Source organism: Anser brachyrhynchus (genome assembly GCF_964034855.1).
Source record: "Anser brachyrhynchus genome assembly, chromosome: 5".
Lineage (NCBI taxonomy): Eukaryota > Metazoa > Chordata > Aves > Anseriformes > Anatidae > Anser > Anser brachyrhynchus.
Window position 1 is genome coordinate 32,086,340 of NC_137699.1, and position 27,290 is coordinate 32,113,629.

Here is a 27,290-nt window from a genome sequence, read left to right on the forward strand (position 1 = left end):
CGGGGCTGCGCTCCCGGGGGACCGAGCCGGACCCAGCGGGGAAGAGGGGCAGCAGGTACAATAAATAAATAAATAAGAGGCGGCTTTGGGAGCAAGCTGCTTCCGAATAAAAATAAAAAAAGTAAAATAAAAAATAAAATAAAATTTAAAAAGATACCCAGATACCCCCACCCCCACCCCACCCCCCCAAAAAAAAAATATTATTTTATTATTGGAACGGGGGATACCAAGCTGGGAGTGCCTTGGTGGACGCCCCTGCTTGCAGGTGGTGTGGGTTGCGGTCACCCCCCCGCAGCACCGGCACCGCCTCTCCGGCGGGGCAGGGCCGTGGGCGGGGAGGAGCGGGGCTCGGCTCGGCTCAGCACGGCTCGGCACGGCTCGGCACAGCTCGGCTGGGCTCGGCACGGGGCTGGCAGCGGCGGGATGTTCAGCTGGCTGGGCAAGCAGGGCGGCGGGCGGGAGCGCGGCGGCGGAGGCGGCGACGTGGTGCAGACGGTGACCGGGGGGCTGCGGGACCTTTACCTCCGTAAGCTGCTGCCGCTGGAGGAGCACTACCGCTTCCATGACTTCCACTCGCCCGCCCTGGAGGAGGCCGATTTCGAGAACAAGCCCATGGTGCTGCTGGTGGGGCAGTACAGCACCGGCAAGACCACCTTCATCCGGTAGGTGGCGGACACCCGGGGGTGCCCCCCCCCCCCCCCGGCGATGGGTGCTGCTGCGCCCCGGGGTGCCTGAGGGGCTGTGCTGAGGATGGGGGCGGCTTCTGGGTCTGAGCTTTAGCTGCTGTGTATTGCTCCTACTTCCTGCTTCAGACCCTTCTCTCGATTTCATGTTCTGCCGGGAAAGCGTAACCTCGCTGTCTACTTCCTGTTAACTTTGTATTTTTTCTTCTTTCTAAATTGTTTCAGAGGAAAAGGTGCTACTTGGCGTTAAAAGCACTGTCATCGCCGGCCATGCAACCTTATGTCCGCCCCTTCTTTCCCTAAAGAAGTTTAATACTTAGGTTGGGTGTGGGTACAGGGGAGAAACACGACAGCGGTCATGCAGTGTCCTCAGAGATCTTTTTTCCCCTCACGCTCCTGTTCAATCGTGTTGAAGAGGAAACATCACTAACTGTGAATTGTACAAATATTTCACTTCTAGTTCCAAAGGTTCCTGGCAGCCTTGCTATGGCACTTTTACTTTCACAGTGCAGAAGGCTCCCCTCCTCACGCCCCACCGAGGAGCGGTGTTTCCCTTTACTCACCTTTTCAGGTGTTTGCAGAGCCCGTCACGTTTTGTGCCTGCCTTGCAGCCAGCTGGCTGCAGGCTTGAGGTTCACCTTGCTGCTTTGCCGGTGGTTTCTGACTTCTGCTAACACGCTGAGTGGGCTTTCTCAGAGCAGCGTGCTAAAAATAGGCATAGGGCTGTAATTAAGAGAAACTTGGTTTCGGGATCCCCATTGGTAGCTGAAAGGGAGGTATGTGTTTGTGGGGCGGGTGGTTTGAATGTTTCTCGTGTTTCTCAACCCGTGCTGACTGATTCATTTTCTTCTTTACATGTATTCAAATTCTAGCAGCCCTGGTAGGCTGGGTGTATTTCCAGGTAAGTGATCTTACCTGGCTTAGGGACAAAGGAAGGCAAGGGCACGGGTAATGTGGGACAGAGTGGTCCGGAACAGAGATGTACCAGAACCTGTTCTGCCTGTCAGCCGACTTGCTGTGTCATTTGCAGTTCATAGGAAATTTTTTTCCCCTCCGGTTTGCCTTGGACGAGAACTCACATTCTTGATTTATGGATGTTTGGTGTTCTGTCCTTTGCAGCTGCCCATATTTGACTGAACGTAACTCAGTATCACACTCAGGAGCACTGATAGGCCTTGTACTGCTTCACAAGTACTTCTGGTGCTGTTGCTTTGTGTGTAACTTGTTACGTCTAATCGTAAAATACAGAATAATAGGGCTGACCGATAGTAATGGATGGTCTGCAAGAAGAAAGAAATATCGTTCATTACGACTATTTCCCACCTTTTCAGTGTTATTTCCCAGGGAAGTGAGACTTCACTGGTCTCTGCTGGGAGCAGGTATCTGGACACATTTTGAACCCTCTGGCAACCATCAACTAAATTTGACTGATATAAATGTTAAAGATATCTTATGATTTTATCAAAATGTCTGAATGGAGGAAGCAACTTCTACTATGATGTGCCCTCCTTTTCACCCAGACACCCCTTTTTCCTGTCCCCAGTTTACATAGATCGCAGTGTGGTTTAATCCCTTACTAGATACTGGAGAATTTGGGAATTCACAGGAATTGACTATTGAGACCCTGTCTGTAATAAAACAGTTGCTATGGCTTCTAAAAGAAACACAGTCACCATTAACACCTTCCCCAGGGAAGCCAGAAAAACATTAATTATATCAGGGTTTGCTATAGAATAGGTAATAACTGTAGATAATCATTGGCTGCATCAGCATGAGAAAACTCTCCATTCAACATGGGCAGCAACTTATGACAACAGTGTAAAGGTTATGTCACAGTGACTGATATTCAAAATCCAGTTTAGAGGAAAGGAGAAAAAAGGCAAAGAAATGAGAAGTGAAATTGTGCATGTATAATAAAGGGAAGACTTACAAAAGAAGAAATACTGCAGTGGCCAGGTCAGCCACAAATTAATTTCCTCCATTGTAGGGTGATTTCCCATGTTTAAAAAAAAAAAACAAAAAAAAGGCATACTCTCTCAAGATTCTTATAATTCATGGTTTATAACTGATAGGTTTTTCTAGAAAGTAGTTAGACTATATCTTTTTTTTTCTTTTTTTTTTCCAGTAGCCTTTTGGCAAGGAAGCATTATTTTAAACCTTAATTAAAACTGCTTTTTGTTTTCACGTTTCTCCATCTCATAGTCAGGAGGACACACTAGATCTATTTTTGTGTTTACTATCATGTTTGTATGTGAACCTGCAAATCTGTTTAGCTGATGAGTATTCATTTGAGATTAACTTTTTGAGGCTACCTAGCATGGGGTAATTTGTTTTAGAAATTATCGTGAGAACTTCACATTTTCATAGTTCTGACACATCCACATCCACCCAGTTCCTTCCACTCAGTCTTCATGGAAAACAGTGATCTAGTAATGACTGAATGTCCTGAGGGATTAGGATAGAAAAACAAACACTTCCAGGTTTCTGTCAGCCTTTCTGGTTTTTCACTTGGTGCTGTTGTTATTGGTTGCTCTCTGAACAATGCAGTGGAACTGGCCGGTTTCACTGTCTGAGTAAGACGTAGTGTGCTAATGCTGTTTCATTTAAGCGTCTAACAATGCCAATAACTCGAATATATCGAGGCCCAAATGGCAATACTTATATGATTGTTTTTTTAATAGGGTGGGAGGATGGGTGAGAGCCAAGTGCTTATCGTACACGTAAGCTGCTTGGCATTGTACCTGCGCAGCTTCTGTAATACTCCCAACTTCTCATGGCTGCTTTAGAGGAAGAAGTGATGAAAGGAGGGCCAGGAGAAGAGAACTGCAGTGTATCAGAGACAAGATCATCAGTGCACATTTGTAATCACCACTTTTTCTATTCTACAAGTGTAAGAGACTAAGTGTTGTTTTTTTTTTCATTTTAACATACCAAGATGAGGAAAAACAGAAGTGAATTCCTCAGCTCTCCAGATCGTGCTTTTACTTTGTTCAGAGGTCTTACTCAGAGGTTAAAATGGTAAACTTCCCTCTATTTAACTCAGCTGGAGCTGAGTTTTGTGAAAGCTCCATTTCATATCTGTAATATCTAGAGCCTGCTAATGGTGTGCCATCAGTTGTATGGCAAGAATGGGCCGCATCATTTTTTTTGTTGGATCTTTCTGAATTTGTTTGGGTCTGTAGAACTTCTTTGTTACTAGCACTATGTGTAAGTCTTATTCAAGGTATTTGGAACAGAATTCTTGCATTATAGCAAACATCTTCTTTTGTTACGTTTAAAAAAAAAAAAGTGGCGAGGATTTGTGGTAGCACGTAGTGTGGAGGTGGGCAGCCTTAGGAAAGGAGACTTAGCTTGTCTCTCCATACATCACATTGCATCCTTGCCCAGTGCTGTTCTGTCCAGCTAGCCTGTGTTCATGTGTTAGTATGGCTTAACTGAAGCATGCAGGCTTCAGATGATTATCAGTATCCGCAACTGTGAGTAATCTTTGCTATCTCTGGAACTTGTAAACCAGTTTCCTGTAGTTGGGCTATAGATCTGGCAAAGGGATGTAGATGAATGTTTGCTAGCAAAGCAGAAAGTTTATAGCCCAGGTAAAAACAAAGGGTGAAGAGCAAGTCCCTTGAGTCAACAGGATGTCTGTTGTTTGATCTAGACTGTCTTTGGGACAGATGCTATTTTTAAGCATTCTTCCTGTGAATCTTTTTGAACTCCCTCTCTGCTGAAAATTCCTGAGAAGGGCATGTGGTCACAGATGCTAAAAATCCAGGTAGCTTCCTGTGCTAATATAACACTGTACAAAAACATTTGCAGTTTTTCAGTTTACAGAAGGCTGGTCTTCCCTTTTGTGTGGCTAAGTGAAACTGATATTTTCATAATGACGGGAAGCATGATATAGCTTGTACAACCAGCACTGAAGAAGACCTGGGGTATCTTTTTGGGTGTTCTGGTTCTTGACATGTGACTGAGCGAGTATCTTAATGGAAAATACCTGCCTTACCAAGTGCTTGCTGTCTCTGAATAGCTGCAGCAGGCCCAGAACTCTGGCTCTTGGGTGGGACTCAGTATTTGGAAGGAGCTCTTGCCTTCCTGCATTATCTCTGAAAGCCTGGCTTTTAAAGCTGCATCTGTGAAGCTAACTTGGAAGTATCATTGCAAGTCAGTAGCGCTTTATTCAAATTTGTTCTATGTCTAGTCATTTGAATATGCAGGTAATCTGAATTTGCATTGTTCGAGTTCTGAGCTCAAAATACCATGTTGAAAATCCTGTAAGGTGCTTGACACTTTCAACTCTTTGTAAATTCTGCAAGTGTTATGTGTGCCAGCAACTTCAAGAACAGGCCATGAGATTATTTTTTTAGTCATCTAAAATAAAACTGCCATTGAAGTTCCATCACCAATGCCTGTCAGGTTCATGAGCTTTTCTGACGGGTAGCAATGATACTATAGATACTTTGGGGAATGTATTTTGCAGGAAGAACAGCCTGGAAGTCTTCTCAAGACAATGGAAAATTACGAAACTTATAAAATGACGGTAGAACAGTTATAGTGCTGTTAGATTAAGGACCAGAACAAACCTATTACTTAAAGGCCAGCGTTAATCTAGACGTGCTCAAAGCTATAACTGGCGCTGTCATTGGATGTGGGACCAGCACTGACAATTTGTGCTTAGTACTTCAAGGTGATAATTTTTAAGATGGTGCTGTTGAGAATGAGGACAGTAGTACTCATACTTTCATACATTCACATTAAAGCTAAGCAGGATTGTTTGCTTGTGTTTGTGAAAAGTAGCAAATGTGAGAGTGTAGGCTGGAGGCTTGGTTGATAGGCTTGTGGCTTCTCTCGCTTGTCGTTCGCCATCCAGGAAGGTATGCAGGCAGGCTTTAAGTACGTATTCTGTTTCCACTAAGTTCTAGCATTTAAATATGTGCATCCTTCATTTGAGATCTTGCCAGTCAAGACTTGCTGTATCACACTTGGCCCAATGGGCATGTGCAGTCTGTGTCTCAGCAGATTGCTCAGAGGGGGATGCATGATGGCTTCTGTTTGTACAGCATCGCCTGATTTGGTGCATGTGGGATGTATGTTACCTTTAGCCATGGAGTTCCTATGGGTCTAACTTGTTTTACCCTGGGTATCAGAAAGTAATTGTTAATTAAAATAAATAAAATTGAATAAAAACTCCTTTTCCTCAGTCTCAAATAGAAGTAACTGTATTGTCTCCTAACTGTATTATCTCTGCTGTGGAAAGGTGAGTTCAAGGTAGTAAAAACAGTGTGTTGCAACTGAGTTCATTGAATGGTTATATCTGTCAGCAAGCTGATGTTGCTCGTGCTGTGTTTCAGACCACTCCCTTTCAGTGCTAGCAGCACTTGTATGGGATTGCAAACATGGACAAAAAAACAGCAGTGTCTTATAGCGTAACCTACAGCACTGTGATCATTGGTAGAAGCATCCATTTGAGTGGCTCAGGTGTTGCAGGTGAGGGAATACTTTCCACCCTATTTTTGTAAAGTGACTGACTCGATGCTTTTACCTAGTTGTTGTGAAAAACTGGAATCCCTCTTTTTTTTTTTTTTTCCCCTAGCTAATAGAAATAGTGAAATGCAGAGAAAAAAGTAACTTTATGATTCTAGTGTGTGGGTATCCTTGGGAATTTTCAAGGGCATTGGAGGTATTTGCTTTTTTCCTAGCTCTCAGTCATACATTCTCTTTATCTATTCTCCATCTCTAGATATCTACTTGAACAAGACTTCCCAGGCATGCGGATTGGTCCAGAGCCTACCACAGATTCTTTTATTGCTGTGATGTATGGAGAATCAGAAGGAAGCGTTCCTGGAAATGCCCTGGTTGTTGATCCTAAGAAGCCATTCCGCAAACTCAGCCGTTTTGGAAATGCTTTCCTGAACAGGTGAGATCTGGTTGGTTGCTGTCTTTTGATTTTAAGTCTGAATTTCTACTTGATACCACCTTCAAACATCAGTGCTGTTTACCAAGTCTTTTCTGCTGTATTCATATTGAACAGCATAAAATAAGTATTCAAGGACAAGCAGAAGCAGTGACAGTTCAAGTGCATTAAAAAAAAAAAGGCAGTACGAAGTCGCACTAGTGTACAGCTGACTTTTTTTAAGGCATTATGCTAGCTGGAACTCAAGATCGGTTTGGGCACAAGTTTCTCTGCTCAATAAAACTAATATGGAAGTACTGTTGTTTAAAAACTACCATCCAGAATACAAAAAGATCTATTTCCTTTGATGCTGTCTTGTTCCTCTGCACTGGTCCCTTAAACACTAGAGGTTTTGGAGTAACTCTTCAAAATTGTGAATTGCAGAGATATGTAAAAAGGCCTGCAAGAATGGAGAATATTTGAAGGAATATTCTTTTGAAGGATTTTTTTTTTGAATATTTGAAGGAATATTTTTTTCCTTTTGAAGGAAAAAAAAATATATTCAAGCTGTTAAGTGTATATTCAAGCAGTCCAGTAAAAAGCTTGAAAACCAGATGGTTTTCAAGCAGTGCAGTAGACCAGGATGATAGTGTTAGTTTCTGGATACCTGCTGTGTATTTGCAAAAACAGGCGGAGTTGTTAAGGAGCTGTGAATATTGTGGTAAGTAGCTTAACGTGCAGTTGGAAATATTTATTTCCATTTTGAAGTTATTAATAACTTCGGCATTGTGTGAGCAGTCGCCTTGTTTTCTTCCTGTATTTGATGGTGATTTGAGATGGAGGCCTGCTTTTGCTAGCCAATTAATCTAAATTGGTTCTCTTTTAACAATAAGCTTTCCTGTTTGGCTGATAAACACTGACATACGTGTTAAAAGTTCATCATGTATGGTCTATCTAGCTGTGCGTATCCACAAAAGAAAGTTTATGTTTATAGCTACTTATGGTTGGCTTGGCTATCAGTTTGCTGAGAGATAATATGTGCTGTGGGAAGCTGCAGTCAGGTCCTACTTTAATATTTCTGGGGCCCCCTTTCTGTGAGGTGTATTAGCTAAATTCTGTCCTCCAGATCACTGATCTTTCTTACCCCACTAATGTATCCTAGGTTATCTATGAAAACAGCTAACATAATTATCCTGTAAATAGTATTTTTCACAGCAATCAAGTACTTACACTGAACATGTAATAAAGCTACGTGTTTGTTTGGATGAAAGATTTACATAATGATTTTTTTTAATTTCTCAATCCTACTGTTATGTTTTATGGATAAACCTAAGGTAGTACTTTTACATGGCTATGGACACTTAACAAAGCCAAACGTCCTTTTCATCTAAATGTAACGTGAGAGAAGACAGTGTCTGAGGTAATGGAGAAACTAAAATACAAACAAGAACACTGTAGCGCAATGAAGACTTGTACTTGCTAATTAGCTTCATTAACTTACTGATACTATCTTGCCACTTTTTCTGTGACCTGTTCTTATTCCCCTCCCTTGTATCTCACTGATTCTGGTAGATGTCTCTGTAAGGTTCCTGACTGTAGAAACTCGTTTTTTATTTCTCCTGTGTACTTGTAAGGAAGGTTGAGAGGGAGGGGGACAGGACCTATGTGTGCCTTTGGATGCTGACTAAAGTAAGTGAAAAAAGAACATTGCAGTATACCAGAAGGTTATGGAGAAAATCAGTACCACTGAGGAGAAACACATGGTCCTGCTTTAATCTAATGGGTGTCTGAATGGATGCAAAAAGGAGAAGTTCTTGTTTGGATAAACTCTAGATTTTCAAAAGGTAATCTTAAGGAAAAAAAAAAAAATCAACAGGTGATTGGTGGTTGCAAAGTTGTTGATTTTACTTTTGCAAAAAATGTAACTTTTATGTTTTCAAGGATAGCTTAATATTGCTGGTTTTCTTTAATAATAGTCTTTTAATAATATGAAGAGCATGAAAGCATCAACATGCTGCAAGAAGTTACAGTCATCTCACTCAGCTAAACTATATTTGTAAAGCTTTTTTATTAGGAAAAAAAACATGTCGTTTAAGTAGTTTTGCTTTTTATGATGTAGCACTTGAAATCACACTTTATACAGCTTATGTAAGAAATGATAGTTCACAGCCAAGTCTCAGTGTCCAAACCAGATATTCAAATACAAGTAACATTACTGTTTTAAGTTGTCTGAAATACTAGTTTGACCTAAGATTATTAACCCACCTGTTGTCTTCAGATAATGGATATATTCAAAAAGCTACAGACAGTTAATTGTGGTTTGAGTTTATCCTTTTATTTCATATCTCTTTCTTATGTATTTTCTTCCTTTGCTACTAATGACTTCTGTCAAGTCTGCTGTGTGTTTCCATTTCTGTGGCCCGTTAGCTCCCTGTTTTCTTGCACGGCCTTTTCCAGCTGTCCGCATTTGGGCGATGCCTCCATCAAAATACTACAGCATTGTTCAGCTGAAATAATGGTGCTCCTCTTCCTGTAAGATAGCTTCAGAAACATCTCAGTGATACTAAACTGGGCTTTCTTTGAGATAGTGGTAAGAAAAAAAACAGAGATGAAAACTCAGTCATCAGAATCTTGCAAATTTGTGAAAGCTACTTCATGTTGTTCATGCTAGTGATGTATGCTTTTGTAATGGTTGTTGTGGTCAAATGTATTTTCTTTGTCACTTTTTGTGCATCCGTTGTGCTTCCACAAAATGTTTGCTTTAACACAGTGTCTCCTTTAGTCTTTAGAAAATCTTAAAAATCACTATTTTATTCAATAGTACCTCACTGTTACATTTTTAACTAAATTTCTGGGGATGATAGCTCTTTATGTTGGTCATCGAGTTTGCTTTCAGTGGTGTTTTGCAAGCTTTGCAGATGCTAGGTTGCACTGTGCACTGTGTTCTTGTCTATATGGTCTTCAATCACTACCCGATAAGAAGATTAAACTCTTATGCAAATCTTTTAAAGGCAGTTTGTGATGAAGGGCAGTAAAGTTTTTTTCAATCATGAATTATCCCAGAAGCATCAGAGTTTGGAGTGCAGGATTGGCTTGCCAGTAACTGAATTTAAGCCTTTTTTTTTTTCTTTTTAGAATGGTGCATGTGTGGCCCATGTTGTCAGCTCTTGCTACATTTGGAATTTTATCATCACCTAGATAATACAGTTCATATGGTTTTGCGGTTTTGCATGGCTTTCCACTGTTTTCCTTTCCTCTTTTTGTTTTGATGTGTTTTTTTAAGAAGCACTCCAGTTTTCTTTGTTTTGGCCGCCATACATGTTTAAAAACAAAATGGCATTCATTAAGGACTTCGAAAACTTTTCCTTTTTTTTTTTTTTAAATTTCACTTCAGTCTTTCTAAAAGCTAATACATAAAGAGGGCAAGGGACAATCTACATGTGAGCTAGAGATCATGCTAATGTTTTTTTCTCTTCTCCTTGCCTGCAGATTCCTGTGTTCTCAATTGCCTAACCAGGTGCTGAAGAGTATCAGCATTATTGACAGCCCAGGCATCCTCTCTGGAGAGAAACAGCGCATCAGCAGAGGTGAGTTGCAGGAGCTGAAAATAACTGAGCACACTGACTATCAGAGATGGTTCTAAATCTCCTTGGTCTGCCTCTATGTTTTATATTCAATCTCCCTTCTTCCTCCACCAAAAAAATAAAAATAAAAATAGTTCTGTCTTTCTCCTTCTCCGCTTAAATGAAAGGAAAGTAATGCTTGGCAGCATTCAAGTACCTGCTGCCACTTCCATAACAGTATGGAAGTGAACACGAAATATGCAGAAAATTGAGGCATCGTGTTAATCAGACACTGAAAAAGTGAGCACTTGTGTGGCAAAATTCAACGCTGACAGGGATTGTTGCTTAAAAGACTCTGGATCTTCACTGCCATCTAGAATTACTCTTCTGACTTAACAGAATATACAGCTGTTGTTTCTTTATTGTTCTGAAACTCTCTTTCTTGATGGTATTTGCCTTATCAAGTGTTTTTATGGCCTAATTGACCTGCCCTTACATACAGTAGACTTTCACCTAGACAGTGCTGAGTCATAACCTTAAGCTTTCCTTATCTGTTAACAAGGTTTTAACTTGACTAGTTTGCATTTCACCAAGGTGTTTTTCAATGTGTTAGGGATTTTTCTTGAATACATAACTTGGCATAGTGCTTATATCAAAAATGTGTTTCTGCTGTATGATGTTGAGCTTTAACCAGTATGGCTGCACCATAAGGTACAACCACGAGGTTTTAGGAGACAGCCTTGCAGTGCTCTGTTCTCTGTACCTCAAGTTTGCAGGGCAATTGCTGCTGAGGTTTAAGGTTTCATATAGTTAGATGCCAGCATTCCTGGTGTACCTGCAAGTTGCTGTACGGAGCTATTGCACGCACTGATTGTACACTGTTAACGATTAGGCAATACTGTGCTCACCCATGAAATATTTCATAGTCAGATACATTTCCTGTGTATGAATTCCAGATTTCTTATGCAGTTTGAAAACAGGTGGTTTTGTGGAGAGCAAACTTGATGTATCCTGTGATGCTGCACTGCAGGGCCTGTCTGAATGGCTTTTGGAAGGACTTCAACATACGCTACAAGCCTAATTTAGTATGTTTTGAAGTTTGAGTTGTTCGGAGGCCCTCTTTAAAACACTGCGTACAAACGTAAGCAGCATTCTACTGGATATTTTCTGTTTTTCTTAAATGTGTCTGCACTAGAGAAATTCTTGTTCTGAACTGTAACAAGGTGACAGCTTGTTGTAGGCTTCATTGTTGGAGCTGTCATTTCCTTTCACTGAAGGTGAATAGAGATGTAAACACAGGGAGTCTTTACTTGCCAGAATAAGTCTAAAAGTATTGGGTGATTCTTTAGCAGAATTTCTTTTCTGACAGCTTCAGATTTTTGTATTTCAAAATTGTACATTTTTTGTTTAAATTTTCAGTATCTTTCTATTTCATTTTAGACTTGAGTTTTTCTTATGAAACTTAGTGCCGTTTTCTAATGGATATATGTAAGATGAGATTTTTTCATAATGCAGTAATGGAATGTGACATGAAATAACACCCGATAAATATTATTACCTGCTTTCTATTCTGCATGTTGCTGGTGTCTATTCATATCCAAGTTTGTCAGTTACATTTCTAGAGAATTAATGGAAGAGTAACAACCATTCTTAGTTTACAGGACCTCAGCTTTTGCTCCTTTCACCTAGTAAAAGACTAGAAGAAAGTAAAGGTGCTCTGCAGAAATGCAGGCGATACGTTACTTCCCAGGTGTTTTATTTAGAGCTCTGTAAAGCTCGCAAGGTGTCCATAGGTGAAGGAGCCGATCATTTTCTAAAGGATCAAAAACGTACACTTAGGACAATATTCAAAGCTGTCTTTCTTTTGACACACCTTTCCTGCTCCTGTTGTCAGCTGGAGAATGTGCCAGAGGCTTCCTGCCTGTCAGCTCACTGCCTGCGTAAGTGGCTCGACGGGAATGTGCAAATGTGTGCTGGCATTGTCCCCTCAGACAATGGCTGTCCCTGTGCTGCTGCTGCCCTGTGAGTGCACCAGAAGGTTCAGCAGCATCACTGGTGATGTTCACAAAGCAGACTGAAACATAAAAGTGTGTGTGGTCTGCAAGGTTTGGAAGGAATAATGAGTGTGAGGAGAGGAGGAAGGTGAAACAATGGCTGGCAGGGTGTGGGGAGGAACTGATTTGAGAAAGGGAGGAGAATTTGATTCATGACTGTTGGAATGACTGTAGGATTAAAGAAATTATTCAGAAAATGTGGTGACCTTTTTTCTTGCAGCGTTCAAGGACCACGCCTTGATAATTTTACTGCAAATGTCAATATGAATGCCTGCTGACAGGAAAGGAAACATACATTCCTCTTTCCCCTGGGAAGCTGACTGGTACTGAACCCAAAGGAAAGGGTTTAAAGAAGCATGGGGAAAAAGATCAGAAAAAATCCACAACGTTGCTCACCTTGCATTTTTTTAGAACCAGAGTTATTAAGCACTGTTAATTTTGTCAGTTTGGTCAGGCTTGTGAAAATGTTGTTGGGAATTCTGAAAAGTGACGTACATAGTTATAGTATTGTGTCAGTCTTTTCTTTCCAGTGAGGCACTGTCTGTTCTCTTTAGGACTACACTGCCAACAAGAGTGCAGTAAGAGTGTCATCTGAGAGTGCTGGATTGAGACAGGTTTTCATTGACATAACTGGAAACTTACCCCAGGACTGGAGTGTTTAAAAAAGAATATTTAAAAAATGCTTCTTTGTGTAGGACCAAGCTGCATTTGAAAGAGTGGGACAGTTTAGATGCCTGCTTGTTGCATAACAAGAAAAGAACAGCAGGCTTTTTGGGGGGGAATAGCTGTTCTTGTCCAGGTCCCAAATGTGTGTGTTCGTAGCCTTGTTTTTATGGTAGTTGTACCAGTGGGTGGGATTGCTCCACACTCTGTCCACCCCTGCTTCATGAACTAAGTGACTAATTGTTGTCTGGACTTGGCAGCTCCTCATTGCAGCACTCATCCAAGAGGTAGCTCACTGCTGCAGTAACACGAGCCACAGGGCTGGAAGAACTGGACAATCTGCCTGTCCCTCCTTGCAGAGGATGGGTGGAACCCATCAAGTCTCCCTGATTATCTTCTGAATTGTAGAAGATTTGGGAGATGGTATTAGGGCAAGTTGGAAATTATTTACCTTAGGCCCCAAAGGGAAAGTCTATCATTTGTCTAAATCTTTATTACTGACTGACACAGAAAATCAACCCACACTTGCACTGGATGATTGCATAGTTTTATCTTTGAGTAGAGCTGGTGGCTGTCATGTGCAGGACGTGTACTTTGCCCTGGGCCAGTAACACATGAGAGTTCATAATCATTGTTCTCATCAGTGGTTGCAGAGCTGGTAACCTTGCACGGTCTCTCATCAACTTTTTCATCTCATTGTTTTCATTGTTTTCTTTTGCTTCATCTGGCTCCCTGTTGAGCCCCTTGCTGATGCCTGACCTTTGTGCCTGTGCTGGATGCACTGTCTGCCTTCTTCCTTGCAGCTCAGGATGAGCTTAAGAGCTCTTCAGTGCTGCTGGTGGGTTGCTGCTCATCTTCGTCCTTTAGCTGAGTATGAGGGTGACTTGTGACTTTCTGATATGTACTTGTAAATAGACTTTGTAACTCCTGAGACAGATAATAGCTGACAGCAGGTGTGGGGACAAACCTTTGAAGAAGTAGGAACAGTAGGGCAGCAAAAGGCTGAGAAGCACCAACACTGATTTTTTTTCTTTTGGTCATGTTTTCCATACTGATCTGTGTTGAACTGGTACTGCTCAATTTTGAAAATCCAACTCCATGCATGTACACTGCATGTGACAGGATCCTAAGTGCATTGTGACCCAGTGCTCTTCTATGCTTCCTTTAAAGAACATTGCTTTGACGGATGGAATAGATGCTGCATTGCACGCTCTGTGGGGACAGGATAGAAAAATCATGAAGTCAACTATGTGGAAACTCTTGGCTGAAATATTTAAGTATATATTGCTGCCCTGTAGTTCAGATATACTCTTAATACTCTAACTGCTGAATCTATGGAAATGGATTCACTTGTAATTGCAAGTTTTCGTTAAAATGAATAGATTGTCAGATCTTAGTTATTAAATTATCTTTTTCTTACCAGTTTTAAGCAAGCAGATTTTTCTTCCCAAACCAAATGCTTCATTAACTTTTATTTCATTCATATTCAAAAGAAATGTTTGTTTACATATTCTTACTGAATATGCAAATTGTTTGTAGTTCAAAATCCATCAAATGCATGCTGGGAATTTATATATTTATTTATTTAGCCAGCCCTTTAAGTCCACTTTGTACCGTTAGTGGAAAACTTACTAGAATTTAACTAGTTTCATTTTGCAATTTTGCATATTTCGAGCAGATTTCCCTTTACATATATAAAGTCCAGAACAGGTTGTTGCATAGTTCAGATTTGTGCAGTGATGCTACTATGTTGTGCAGAGAAGTAGCATAAGATTCTTTTCTCCCTTTCTTTCCTGCTAAGTTCTTATAGAGATAAATTATAGTGATTCATAGCGATTTTGATAAAATTGTTTGCGTTAACTGAGAAGAGCTCTCTTCCAGATGTGTTTTGTGCAGCTCTCCTCCTTGCCCCCTTTCATCTCCTTTTGCCCTCCTTTTCATCTCTTGTTCATCTCTTCTAGAACTGGTCACAGAAAAGAATGTAGGAAATCTGGATAGGACAGGGTTTTTGCACTTTTTACAAAGTATTTATTTTAATGGGAGAGGTGGTGGTTTTGTTGTTGGTAGTGACGGTGTTTAGCCAGTTAAAAAGCTTGACCTGCATCCTTTTGGTCGTAATAATACTTTATTACCACTGCCTTCTCCATTCTGTTTGGTATGACTGTGCTGGATTTTAGTGGCAGTGGGTGGGAAGACAGGTAACTGGGGACACTTTCGTACTGTTAACTAGAAATTCCAGATTTCATTACATATGCTAATTGTCATTTTTAAACAAAAGATTTAAGACTGAGTTCTTTCGTATGTTGATAAGCATGTACAAGTATGCTTCGTTAGAAATCTGGAATTCCCCATTTTTCCTATTTTTCTCCTTGTTTTCTAATAGTGCCTCGCTAGGGCCAATAGAAAAAGCTGATTTACTTTTGGGTTAAAAACCAACAACTTGAAGGTATAGTGAGTAATGACTTGACTGAGCCAGCATTGTTTTAAGCAAAGCTAAGCGACTTCACAATGTCCCCTTATCCTTTTATTTAAACAGTGTAAAAGATGCTGGGCAGAATGAGGAGTGGAGAAGAGTTTTGCTTGTGTTTGGACAAGAAACATGGAGTATTTAGCTAACTGGCTCATGTATGAGTAGTTTAAGTGGTTTTGTTTGCTGGGGAATGCAGGTCTGAAGGCCTGTATTACACAGTTGAGAAATGACCAACAATACCCTGGAGAGTTCACTGGTGATAACTGAGCTTTCTTTGTTGTCAGTGCTTAAATATCTGCTTCTGGAGACAAAAGTGTAATTTCTATTTGGGTTACTTTACAACAGTCCTTGCATTTTGACTGCTGCCTCTTTTAGTTTGTGTTTCTTTCTGAGAGGAAAAATAGGGCCAGAATATCATCTCCCAGTCAGACCTTGCTGTTCTTCACTCAAACAAGATGAGTCATGTGCATGCCAAGCCCAACGCCACATCATTTATGGTGACTCTTTGCAGATTAAATGTGTCACTTCTGAATAAGGATTTCCTGAATACTGTTTGCTGTGTGGATTAGGCTACCTGTTGCATTTAAAAAAGCATTCAGACAGGTGCTACAAAAAGGCTTTCCTTCAGAACATCAAAAAGTCTCTCTCAGATGATCAGAAAGGTCGCTGCCTGTTTGTGTTCTGTAATCTGTCACATCCTCAAGGCCATCAGCAACACAAGCTCATTACTGGTAAACTGGATTTCCCAGTTTGCTGTGGCAGAAATAACAGCAAGTGTTGCAGTGCAAAGAGATAAGAGTTAGGAAATGTTTTTAAAATCCAAAAATTTTTGGTTGCTGTTTTAGACTGGGGTGCTGCACTTGCAGCCTGTTACTATGGGCACACAGAGGTACCCAAGTGGCCAGTGTTAACAGTGAGAAGAGAGCTTGTGACAAGAGCCCCACAAATCTTCTTAGCTTGCTCTCCATGCTGAAGTCAGAACCTCTTGGAAGAGGCAAACATGGGTGTGAGATGATATTTCACAGCAACGTGAAAGATAGCAACGTAGATAATGGATGGCAAGGTTCAGGAAAATCAAGGTTAGTAATCAAAAGAAAAGGTGGTAATAATGAGACCTGTCTAAGGACATGTAGGATACAGTTGTCTTGACCTGTCCACAGATACTCTCCTCCAGGTGGTCTGTCTCCCTTTTTCCTCTTGGCAGATGCTATGATACCCTTGTTCTGCACCCCCATCCCTACCTTCTGAGACTCACTGCTCCCAACAGGAGAACTGATAGTGCGTTCTTTCCTCAGGCTACGACTTCTGCCAAGTCCTCCAGTGGTTTGCGGAGCGAGTCGACCGCATCATTCTCCTCTTTGATGCCCATAAGCTGGATATATCTGATGAGTTTTCAGAGGCTATAAAGTCATTCCGGGGCCAGGATGACAAGATTCGAGTGGTGCTTAATAAGGCTGACCAGGTGGACACACAGCAGCTGATGAGGGTCTATGGTGCACTCATGTGGTCCCTGGGAAAGGTGATCAACACTCCAGAGGTGCTGCGGGTCTACATTGGCTCCTTCTGGGCCCATCCTCTCCGAAACACAGAGAATCGAAGACTCTTTGAGGCAGAGGCACAGGATCTTTTCCAGGACATCCAGAGTCTCCCGCAGAAGGCCGCAGTGCGGAAGCTCAATGATCTCATTAAGAGGGCAAGACTCGCAAAGGTAAGAAAATATGCCAAGTTAATCGAATGAGCAATCTCTTCTGTCTTTTCCAGTGTGTCCTTTCTCATCTTTCCCAATCTTTGTACTCATAAAATGTGTGGTTTTCAGTAAATGGATTGCATTGTCAGTTTTACATGGAAGAGGTCATAGAGGCAAATGGGAGGAAATAAAGACTTGTACTGGGGTGCCTCCCTTACTTTAGAGAAAGACATCAAATCTTTTTAGGCCATTAAAACTATTGTTTGCTGGGAGGGGAGGTGCAAAATTTTTATGCTGCACTTAACTTAAGATTAACATTAAACATTAACTTAATGCTGCTTTTTGAAGATAAACCACTTTCTTTTTGTCGTGCTCCTGGTGTTATGGCATTAAAAACTGCTATTAACTGAATCTGTTTTGTATACATTTCTGTCAGCTTTTTATTTTCCTTCATTACAATCATTTTGGAAATGGAAAGGTATCAGATCATTTTTAGGTGTTTCTATGTAACATAAAATAAAAACAGATAAAGGTGAATACAAAATACAGTGCTCAAGGGGCTTGCTTATCAGTCAGCTCTGGAAGGGGAATAAACTGTTTATCTGCAGGACAGCAGCAATGTAATTCTTACAGTGTCATACTTCTGTCTTCTGCACTGAACTTGAAGTACTGAGTCAAAATTACAGCATTGCGTAGTATTTTTGTCCAATGTCTCTACCTCTGTGTTCTGAATCCCTTCTAAAACATGTGCAGCAACCCAAAACAAAAACAAACTGTTAACTTGCTGTCAAATTTGGATATTTTTGTTGTTGCTTGTTCGTGTTTTTTTAAGTCCTGTGACTCATATCCCATTCTGATGAGAATTATTCTTATCTTTAAGAAACACATGTGCTCATTTGCAGGCCTTAGACTGCTTAGCCATACCCATGTGAAACTGTCAGTGCTTGTGAACTATAAACGTACTTTTCTGATTTTGCTAGAAGAATTATTTTAAACATAAGACCATAAAATTACTTAAGATTATTTATAAACTCTCTTGGAAATATCCCCGTTTCATCAATTCTGTCATACTGGAGGACGTTCACATCTGCCCGATGAGAAAATTTCATGGCTTTATGCAGAAACTATGCTTCTTTATGCTGTCTATTTTTATCTGCTCTGTAGAAATTTGAGTGTATCTGTAATTAAAATGCATGCATTCCCTTTAGATAGGAGGAAGTGGTGTTGAATGTGTATGGTCCATTTTTGCTTAGCTACTGTTCTGTTCTGTTAAGTCAAACGTGAAAGTTTGGTTCTTAAGACATTCAAAGAAACATTGGTTACACCACTTCTAGAGAATAGTGAATATATCTTTTTTTTTTATCCAGTAAGCTTCTAAATGAGTAAGTAAAGGAATGTGACCACACTTTCCTTGCATAGGTTATGTGTAAGGTTTTTCCAGAATAAAATAAGGCACGTTCTGTGGTGTTTTGGTGGTAGTTAATTATTGTACACATCACCATATCTGCATAATCATGTTTTTCTACTGCTTCTCTTTTGTGGTAATCTTTGCCCATTACTCAAATTTTCAGCTTTTTTATATTCTATGGTATGATAATGATAGACATTCTTAATTTTATATTTTTTTCTCTGTGTGTGAAAATTGTGTCTGGGAAACAGCTGCATCTTTTGTTTGTTTGTTTTTCAAATAAAGAAAGGTTTGAGTTCTTTAAAAGACTCATCTTGTTACAGAGGCCATTTGACTTCAGTGGTCCTTCCTAGGTCAGAGCTTAAGAAGGCATGTTCATTACTTCAAGTTGTAATGGAATGTATGTGCATTGCTTCTAAAAGAAGCCTGACCTAGCGCTTCCCTCCCTTGTGCAGCATGAGTATCTGTGCCTACACGATGAATGGAATAAATGAATTCACCCCAGTGAGAACAAATGCAACCCACAGTTTCTGTCCTGGACCAGCTCACTTGCTGTGTGGCCACACAGATCCCTTTTGTTGGTGAAAGGTGGTGGGAGGGTGGCAAGGGAAGAGATGAATGGTTTGAGGGTAAGGGTGGAAGGAGGGTACGTGGGCAGGGTGGATACTTTGATGGCAGTGTTGGTTCATCTTGATCACAGCAGATGAAAAACTCAAAGAGGTCTGCAAGTATTGATGTGTTTTAGGGCTTGTCATCCTAAATTAATGCCTTCCCTAATATGCTGGAATGGCCCTGCTTTTCTCCCAAGGCTTTGCAGGGCAGCCAAGGTATGCTGTTATTATAGCATACTAACTGCTCTGTCATCCTTTTGTGGCTACATAAATATAGACTATGTGCTCACTTCCCTGGGAGTAAAAAGGTAGGAATGCCTTGTCACTTCAGTTAGATAGCCCTACCACTTAACATGCTTGGATTACTCAAGCCATTATCCCATTGCTTCACTCAATAATTGGTAAGACAAGTAGAGTTACAACTCTCCACCGTTGAGACAGATAGACTAGTACAGCTGATTTTTTTCTGCGTGATCCAGGAATGTAAGTGACAGGGCAGCATTTTAGGACCTTGCTTTTGTTCTCGCTGTTGGTACCGATACAATGGTGTACAATGCTCCTTCTTAAACTGTGCTTTTTTTTTTTCCCAAGTGTGTATATCTTTATTTTTTTTAATGCAGGTGCTTTCTCTCAGCCTCTCAAAGGACTCCTGAAAGCAGCAAAAGTTAGTTGACACCTCTTTCTGTAAACATGAGGTTCAGCAAACAATTGCTGATAATATGTTGTCCTTCAGATGACTTATTTTTTGAGATGACTTTATTCATTCTGTTTCTTTTTATGACCTGGGTGAAGCTTATATGAGCAGTAGTATTGATTTCAACTTTGCTTCTTCTTAGGTACATGCTTATATCATCAGCTACCTGAAAAAAGAAATGCCCTCTGTTTTTGGAAAAGAGAACAAGAAGAAGGAACTGATCAGCAGGTTACCGGAGATCTATGGCCAGCTGCAAAGAGAATATCATATCTCAGCAGGGGACTTTCCTGAAGTCAAAAAAATGCAGGTAAAACAATAGATTACAGTTCCACTGAAATAACATTAATTTTCTGACACGATTGAGAAATTAGAAAAGATAGAACAGAGCATCTCAGCGTTATAGTTTGGAGCCTTCAGGCAAATGGCAAAAGAGCAGAAGTGACAGGCACTGGTGTTAGCATGACTTGGAAGCAGTGAAGATGATTGATAATTTTCTTAGTGTGTGTGCATCCCCAGATACAAAACTGTAGAAATTGCCATAAGGAATCAAACCTTCTGTCCTTTTAGTCAATATTTGTTTGCTATTGGCAGATAGTACTTAATGTTTTAGAAGATGGTACAAATAAAATGTTAGAGGACTCCTATGGGCTAAGCTGTTTCTTGATTTGTGTCCTAAATGTGGGTATTTATATCACTTCTGTAATTCTGTCAGGTATTTGGGTAGGTGAAGATGCCCATAGTCACACATCATTCATATTTACCCTTCTCTGTTCTTGCTCTTACTGATGATGTTTGCCATTGAGTAACAAAGGCAATAGGTTACCTGAAAAGTCCAGCTTTAAAGCTGCTGCTTCTGAAAACCATGATTTTCTGTTTTTTTCCTGTCCTTTTGAGCTGTATTCTGTGAAGAAAAAGTAGCTCTCAATTTATACTTTTATTGTTATTTTAATATCTCTTACCTCTTTTTTCTTTCTTGAACTCTGTGCAAATCTTACTACCTGCTTTTTGTCACTTTCTTTAGGGAACAACAGCTATGCTGTGTTAGCCATGCTTTTCAATTTATTCCTCAAGCCTCAATTTGCAATCTTTTGATCTCAGATCATAGGCTTCTTGAATGATCTTTGAATTAGAAGATATCTGATCTTCCAAGTTGATGTACTTGAGAATAGGAACTTGCAGTTTGGGCTGACCTTGGCTAGTCAAGCATGTGATGGAGAATATTTTTCAGATTGATATTTGCACATTATTCTGACCATTTATGTGGTATATCTACACTGCTAATCATAAAGAGTGATGACTAGCTGTCGCTGTCTTCATTAACCTAACCTATCTATAGGGATGCACAAGTTTATTTTACGGATTAAAATATTTAACTTAGGGATCAGTTGTTTGCATGAGACACTAATTTATAGATTTAGTACAAGATCTATTACATCTAGATTTTCACAAGCAGAATAGTTGAGGAAGGATTTCATGAAGTTAGGTTTTAGAAAGGGATTCGCATGGAAAAAGTGCAGTTTTTCTTTCTTTGCCTCTTTCCTTTGTGATAGGAAAAGAGAGAATGAGTGACTTGTCAGTTTGGATATTGAAACAAAGTTTGCACAGAACTTTATCAGACTAATAATGTATATCACTAAGCCTCAGCAGCAGATGGCAGCAAATATATACATGAGAGATCATTCATTTCTGTACTGAGGGGAAAAAAACTGAGAAAACAGATAGCAAACTTGACCTTTACTTTCTAAGTTACTGTATATCATAAATTTTCGCTGAACAGTTGCTGTAAATCAGGTGATTGTGCACAAACTTCACCTGAATGGAGTGATTGTTGTTCACTGGCAGTATTTCCTTTAAGAAATGTGAAGTTCTTTGTGCAGGAGTGAAGCAATTTGTCTGTACTTCAAGTTTCTTGGTTTGTATTGTTACAGTTCTGCTATGTAGGGGAGCAGCTCCCTGAGATAGATGGGATTTGTCAAAGCAGTTTAACAGTTTTCTTTTTGTTTTTGTCTGTTTCCACTGTAACTCTTCTTTCCTGGTTAGCCTTTTGCATGTAGAAATCAATAAATAACTGCCTAAACAAAATTTAATTTTTAATTTTTCTGACGTGAAATATGCTTGGGCTTGTGTTGAAATAGCACATATCACCTAGTTAAAAATCTCACTGAGGTTGGTAGGAGTTTATACACAAGATGATAACTCTATAAATGACTTGATGACTTCTGGCAGCACTGCTATAAAAATGTTGCTGCTGTTACCCCAGCTCAGTGTTTTTTTTATTATTATTATTATTGGTAAAGGACATTGCTTCATGACCTAGTTACAAAAAAGAAGTTTAATCTGTAAAATGAGATGAGACCTGCAAACTCTTGAATGTATTTGCTAACTTTAAATGCTTGCAGAAGGGCTAGCAGGTCTAAGGCCCTACTTGCATACTTTCTTTGATGTTTGGAAGAAAATCATCAAATGGAAAGTTGTTAGGTAACATCACCTATTCTTATGCACAGCCATTTTGAAAACTGTTGTAAATGCAATTGAATAGAGGAACACTTGCAAAATTGTCTCCGTATATTTGATCAATGTATTAGGTGTGATATGTATGTGTCCACCTTGCTTATCCTTCAAGAAAAAATTGAGTTTCAGTTGTGGGATCTATTTCAAAAGATTATTTTCATTTGAAGCCCGTTCCTTAACCAATGTAACACCAGACTGATCTAGTGGTAGGTTTCCCTGACCATGGCAGGGGAGTTGAAATTAAATGATCTTTAAGGTCCCTTCCAACCCAAACCATTCTGTGATTCTAACCTTTTCAGTGTATTGGAAGTTTTTCTAACTGCTGTCACTGAAATGTTTATATCTTTGACAGGAGCAGCTGGAGACTTGTGACTTCACTAAATTTCACTCTTTGAAACCAAAGCTTATTGAAGCTGTGGATAATATGCTGGCAAACAAGATTGCCTCCCTGATGAGCCTGATCAGCCAGGAAGAAAGCAATATGCCCACAGAGTTGGTTCACGGTGGGGCATTTGATGGCACCATGGCAGGACCTTTTGGCCAGGGATATGGAGAAGGTGCAAAGGAAGGAGCTGATGAAGAAGAATGGGTTGTTGCCAAAGATAAACCTGCTTATGATGAAATTTTCTACACTTTATCACCAATCAATGGCAAAATATCTGGGATCAATGCAAAGAAAGAGATGGTGACTTCCAAACTACCCAACAGTGTCTTGGGGAAGATCTGGAAACTCGCAGATTGTGATGGTGATGGGATGTTGGATGATGAGGAATTTGCATTAGCAAAACATCTCATCAAGATAAAACTGGATGGGTATGAACTGCCTGGCACACTGCCTTCGCACCTGGTGCCACCATCTCACAGGAAACCTTTGCAGACAGCAGAGTGAAAAATATTAGGAGAAGAATGAGGATTTTGGATGTCTTTCAATGAATGTGTTGAAACTACCGAAATTTGAATTTAGGCTTAAATCTTCAAAACTCACAGCCCATTTCACGCAAGTTACTGAAATTAGAAGCATAGTAGCAGGGAAACATTTGTGTAGTAGTCCCTGCTGACCTTCACTGAGACATGCTTATCACAAGTGCCTTGTATAGATCTATCATAATGCGTGGATGGTAAGGTGAAAATGTTTCTGTAGTGTTGCTTCCATATCTTGCTGCCTCTACAGCCATAAAGCAGAAAAAAAAGTATGAAATCACTGATCTTCACCAAACCTAAGCACTTAGCAACCATGGGTTACTCCAAACTATTTATTTTAGTTAGTGCAAGGAAGCTCTAAATGTTATATTCACCTGCCTGTGAGAGGAACATTTTCTACACTGAAAGCATACTTTAGGCATCAAGTGAATGTCAACATTTCTATAGGTTAAGAAAAAGCAGATATAAAAAGAAATTTAAATTTTTGTTCTATTTTTTTGTTGTTGTTCTTATTTAATTTGGGAGTAGAGAAAGAGTAAAGTTGTGGCAAGAATATTAAGTGCTCAGAATATGAGCAGACTTATTTTAAAACTCTGGTGCTTATAGCTAGAAAGTACAAAATATTAAAATGATTCTTTCAGTCTGTCATCACTGTCTTATCTGAAGAGCTGCTGCTGCAGTTTTGTACAGCACTGTATACTCAGTATTATCTTTAAAAGAACTGAATCTCCTTTGTTCCTTGGATTTGGTGTTTCTTTTGAGGTTTCAGTTTAGCTGCGCTGCAAATTCCTGAATTTTTCAAAGTCAGAGCAGAATGTTTCCATTGAAATAAAGTTTCCATTGAAATAAAGCCTCATATAATGTTCAGAAAAAGTGCATTGTTCAAAGTCAGCATCTTCAAAGCATGTTGAATTGTCTTGAGAAATTTCCATGGGTATTTAATTTTTATTTACAGTTAATTATACAGGTATCTATATTATCTTATACTTTTTTTTTAAAGTGAGGTTTTTTAGCTCTTTTGCCAGCAGCTAGCTGACAACCACTGAAGAGAGATTTGATTGATATGGTGGCAGATTTGAAAGCTGGGGCCACTAACAGAAATCTTTACATTGACTGAAATAAGTTATAGACTGGTCCCTTCAAATATTATTCCTTTATTAAAACAAAAAGAATGGATTATTAATCGTCATTTTTCTAATGACAAAATCAAATGTTGAACCTATTGGCTTACTGCTGCTTCCAACTGATTTTACCAGTACCTTAAAAGAAAGTAATTTTACCTTAAAAGAAGGTATATTTTTGGTCCTGTGAACCTGTCTTTTGGGGAGGGCCACTTCTTTTCTGAAATCAAACTTGGCTATCATTGTAGGTCTATGTATGTGAACAAGAATTGACTTGTACTCCATTTGTAGTATGAAATGTCCTACATATCAAAGGTACTGTAACTTCAGGCACTTTTTCTTTGAGTCTCAATAAGTATTAGCAGTAGTGCCTTCTGAGACAGAGCAAGCCAAAAAGTGTTTAAGCATCTTTGCAGTGGGGGTAGGGAGGGAAGTAATTTGAGTGTTGTCTCTGAGTTAAGACTTCAGTCACATTTACATGTTGAGATCTGTAGGTGTGATCTAAGAAGAGCCTCAGCTTTTTCTTCAAATTGTATGTTTGTAGGTTGTCAGTCGGTTTTCATACTTCAAATCTTTCTGGACATCTTATCTTTCTGCATCATTTCTATTCTAAAGTGAAATTACCATGAACTTTGCTAGGACTCTTCCATGTGAAAACAATGAAGCTATTTTAAATGGTGACAGAAGAACACCTTCACCTTGCCAGGCGTCCGGGCCTGTGTCAAGGATATCCCAGCACAGTTAATCATTCTTGAGGACTTGCTTGCTTTGTCTTATTCTTAGTTTTTTCTCTTATAATTCAAGTGTACCAACTTTATTTCTGTTAGACCTATGGTAGGAGCCAGATTAGCCTTAGCACATCTCTGTGCACTTCCGTAGAGCTGTGAAACTTGACCATGAGTCTACCTGTGTGACCGCGTGTCTGCAGAGTAACTGATTCTCTATGTAATTTATTTTTAGTTGAACAAAAAGTATTATATAGACTTTGCAAGGGGTGTTAAAAATCAGGCTGTTAGTTTGTGGGTAGTTTTTGTACTCAGTGACAAGTTTGTACACTAATGACCAACCAGAATAGCTTTGCAAGGAAAGCCACCAGGAGAAAGAAAACTTCTGTGTTGTGCCTAATGTAGAGTGGGCAAAGCTGACAGGATCTTGGAAGCTGCTGATCTTCCAACTCTGTTGTACTTACCTTGCTCTTCTGCTGCACAGGGTTCCAGGGTGGGCCTGTGTTTGAATTCCCACCACGTGTGGCTTCCAGGAGTGATGCTCCAAGTGTTTTGGAGTCGTGTGATCCCATGCCAGTAGAAATATCCTTCTGTAGCAAAGGGAGAGGAGCAGGATAGTTTCTCAGTGATTTATATATATTTTTTTCTAGTTTTACTGGTAGTAAAATGGAGAATACAGCCTTTTTTTTTCAGACTCTGTGAGAATGTGCTAACTTGGACTTAGAGGGGACAAATTGAAATGCATTATTTTGATAATTTAAATATTTTCTTTAGATATAGTTGAAATGTTTTGCTCTTTTCCTGCAAGACTTGAAGGGGAAGGGGAATGCACAAAGCATGTATAAGAGTAGAGGTGGATTCACTGTTGATCTGGAGGAGTAGGAGCATTTCAGGACCAGCATGCAATGAATGCATATCTAGATATGTGGTGCAGTGCACTGGCATGTTAACAGAAGTCATAATTAGTTGATAGGAATTCAAGTACATTTCATGTGGACTTTAAACGGCAGTTTCATGTGCAGCTAAACTAATCTAGTAGAGTGCTGTTGCTCAGGGGAAGCAATATGGATAGTGCTCTGCTGAGTTAGTGAGACAACATGTAAGGAGCATGAGGAGGAGAGAAGGGAGCAGGATTACCTTCTCATGAAATTGTGTTACTGGGAAGAGCGGTATGAGGTAATCTTTGTTGTTCATTTGATGTTGTTATTAATCTCTGCTCAAGAAAGAACAGGATCTTGGATTGGTTGGCCATTTTATGCCAAGGATTTTGATTACAAATGCTGAAGGATCATTCAAAACTGTCAAGAATTCATTCTGTGAATTTAGTGCTCATTGGTGTAGTCTGCTGCTGTAAACCAAAGTAGACACTGCTGCTTTTACCTCTTTTCTAGCTGTTCTGCAACAGTTTTAATTCCCAACTGAAATTTTGTTCCCACAGAAATCAATTAGATTTTTGTTTGGAAGAAAAAATGTGAGACAACTGTTCAAAACCACACTACAGGACAGCAAGACCCTTTCAAAACTGTGACAGGTTGAAAATGGAGAGTTTAGAAAGATCTTTAGGTCAGGATGAGGTCCTGCTCCTTAGTTAAGAATGGTGTAGACTTGCATGGAATATGGTATCAAAGCAGTGGTATCCAGTCCCTGATTTTTCAACATCATTTATCTCCAGTACTTGAAGGGCACACTATTTTTCTTCTCACTTTTTTCCCTTCACCATGTGCACTCAGTTCGATGGCTCTTTGTATTGTTGGAATTCAAGCAGAGAATTTGAAGTGTATGTTTTCTTTTGTATGTGTAACTTAGCATGGAGAGAATGAACACGAACTTCTTGTACTTCACATGCACACCTTTTTGAATGCTTTTGTTGAATACTGTGTTTTCCCCTTAAAGGCACTCAATTTATTTTTGAGGGAGTTTGATCTGTGCAGAGCGCTTCACTTTGTCCAGCTAGGCAAACAAAGCTGTAAGTTCATTATTGTTGCACTTTTTATTACACAATAAATTCCTTGCAGATACTGTAATATATTTTAATATGCTTTGTAATCATTTTTAGAAAGTGGTGATAAAAACTGCTGATTTAATAAACTAATATTGAACTACCTGACACTTTTGTTTGTAATTTTCTTTCTGAAAGGTAACCTTTCAGTGATGAGAATTTTTTTCAATTCTTCTACTTAAGGCTCATAAACATAGTAGCTATTTGGGAAGCTGTTTGTTTTCTCACTTCAGTTTATGCATCCACAATAGGTTATGGCTATTCCTCTTCTGTGTCCTTGAACTTGTTGCTGA

General features: G+C 39.7%; 1 protein-coding gene across 1 annotated transcript; it reads left to right on the forward strand.

Annotated features, from left to right (window-relative positions):
- The first annotated feature begins 235 nt into the window (after window positions 1-235).
- EHD4 (EH domain containing 4) lies at window positions 236-27,103 on the forward strand. Its single transcript, XM_080594861.1, has 6 exons — window positions 236-662; window positions 6,418-6,594; window positions 10,060-10,157; window positions 16,616-17,028; window positions 19,863-20,027; window positions 22,584-27,103. The coding sequence occupies exons 1-6, from the start codon at window positions 424-426 to the stop codon at window positions 23,118-23,120; spliced, it is 1,629 nt and encodes a 542-aa protein (XP_080450987.1). The 5' UTR covers window positions 236-423; the 3' UTR covers window positions 23,121-27,103.
- Window positions 27,104-27,290: the final 187 nt, after the last annotated feature.

Excerpts from the sequence above, each read along its gene's own strand:
- EHD4 (XM_080594861.1), top strand. The coding sequence starts at position 424 with ATGTTCAGCTGGCTGGGCAAGCAGGGCGGCGGGCGGGAGCGCGGCGGC. Across the intron at positions 663-6,417 it reads GGCAAGACCACCTTCATCCG|ATATCTACTTGAACAAGACT; the intron begins GTAGGTGGCGGA and ends CTCCATCTCTAG. Across the intron at positions 20,028-22,583 it reads CTGAAGTCAAAAAAATGCAG|GAGCAGCTGGAGACTTGTGA; the intron begins GTAAAACAATAG and ends TATCTTTGACAG.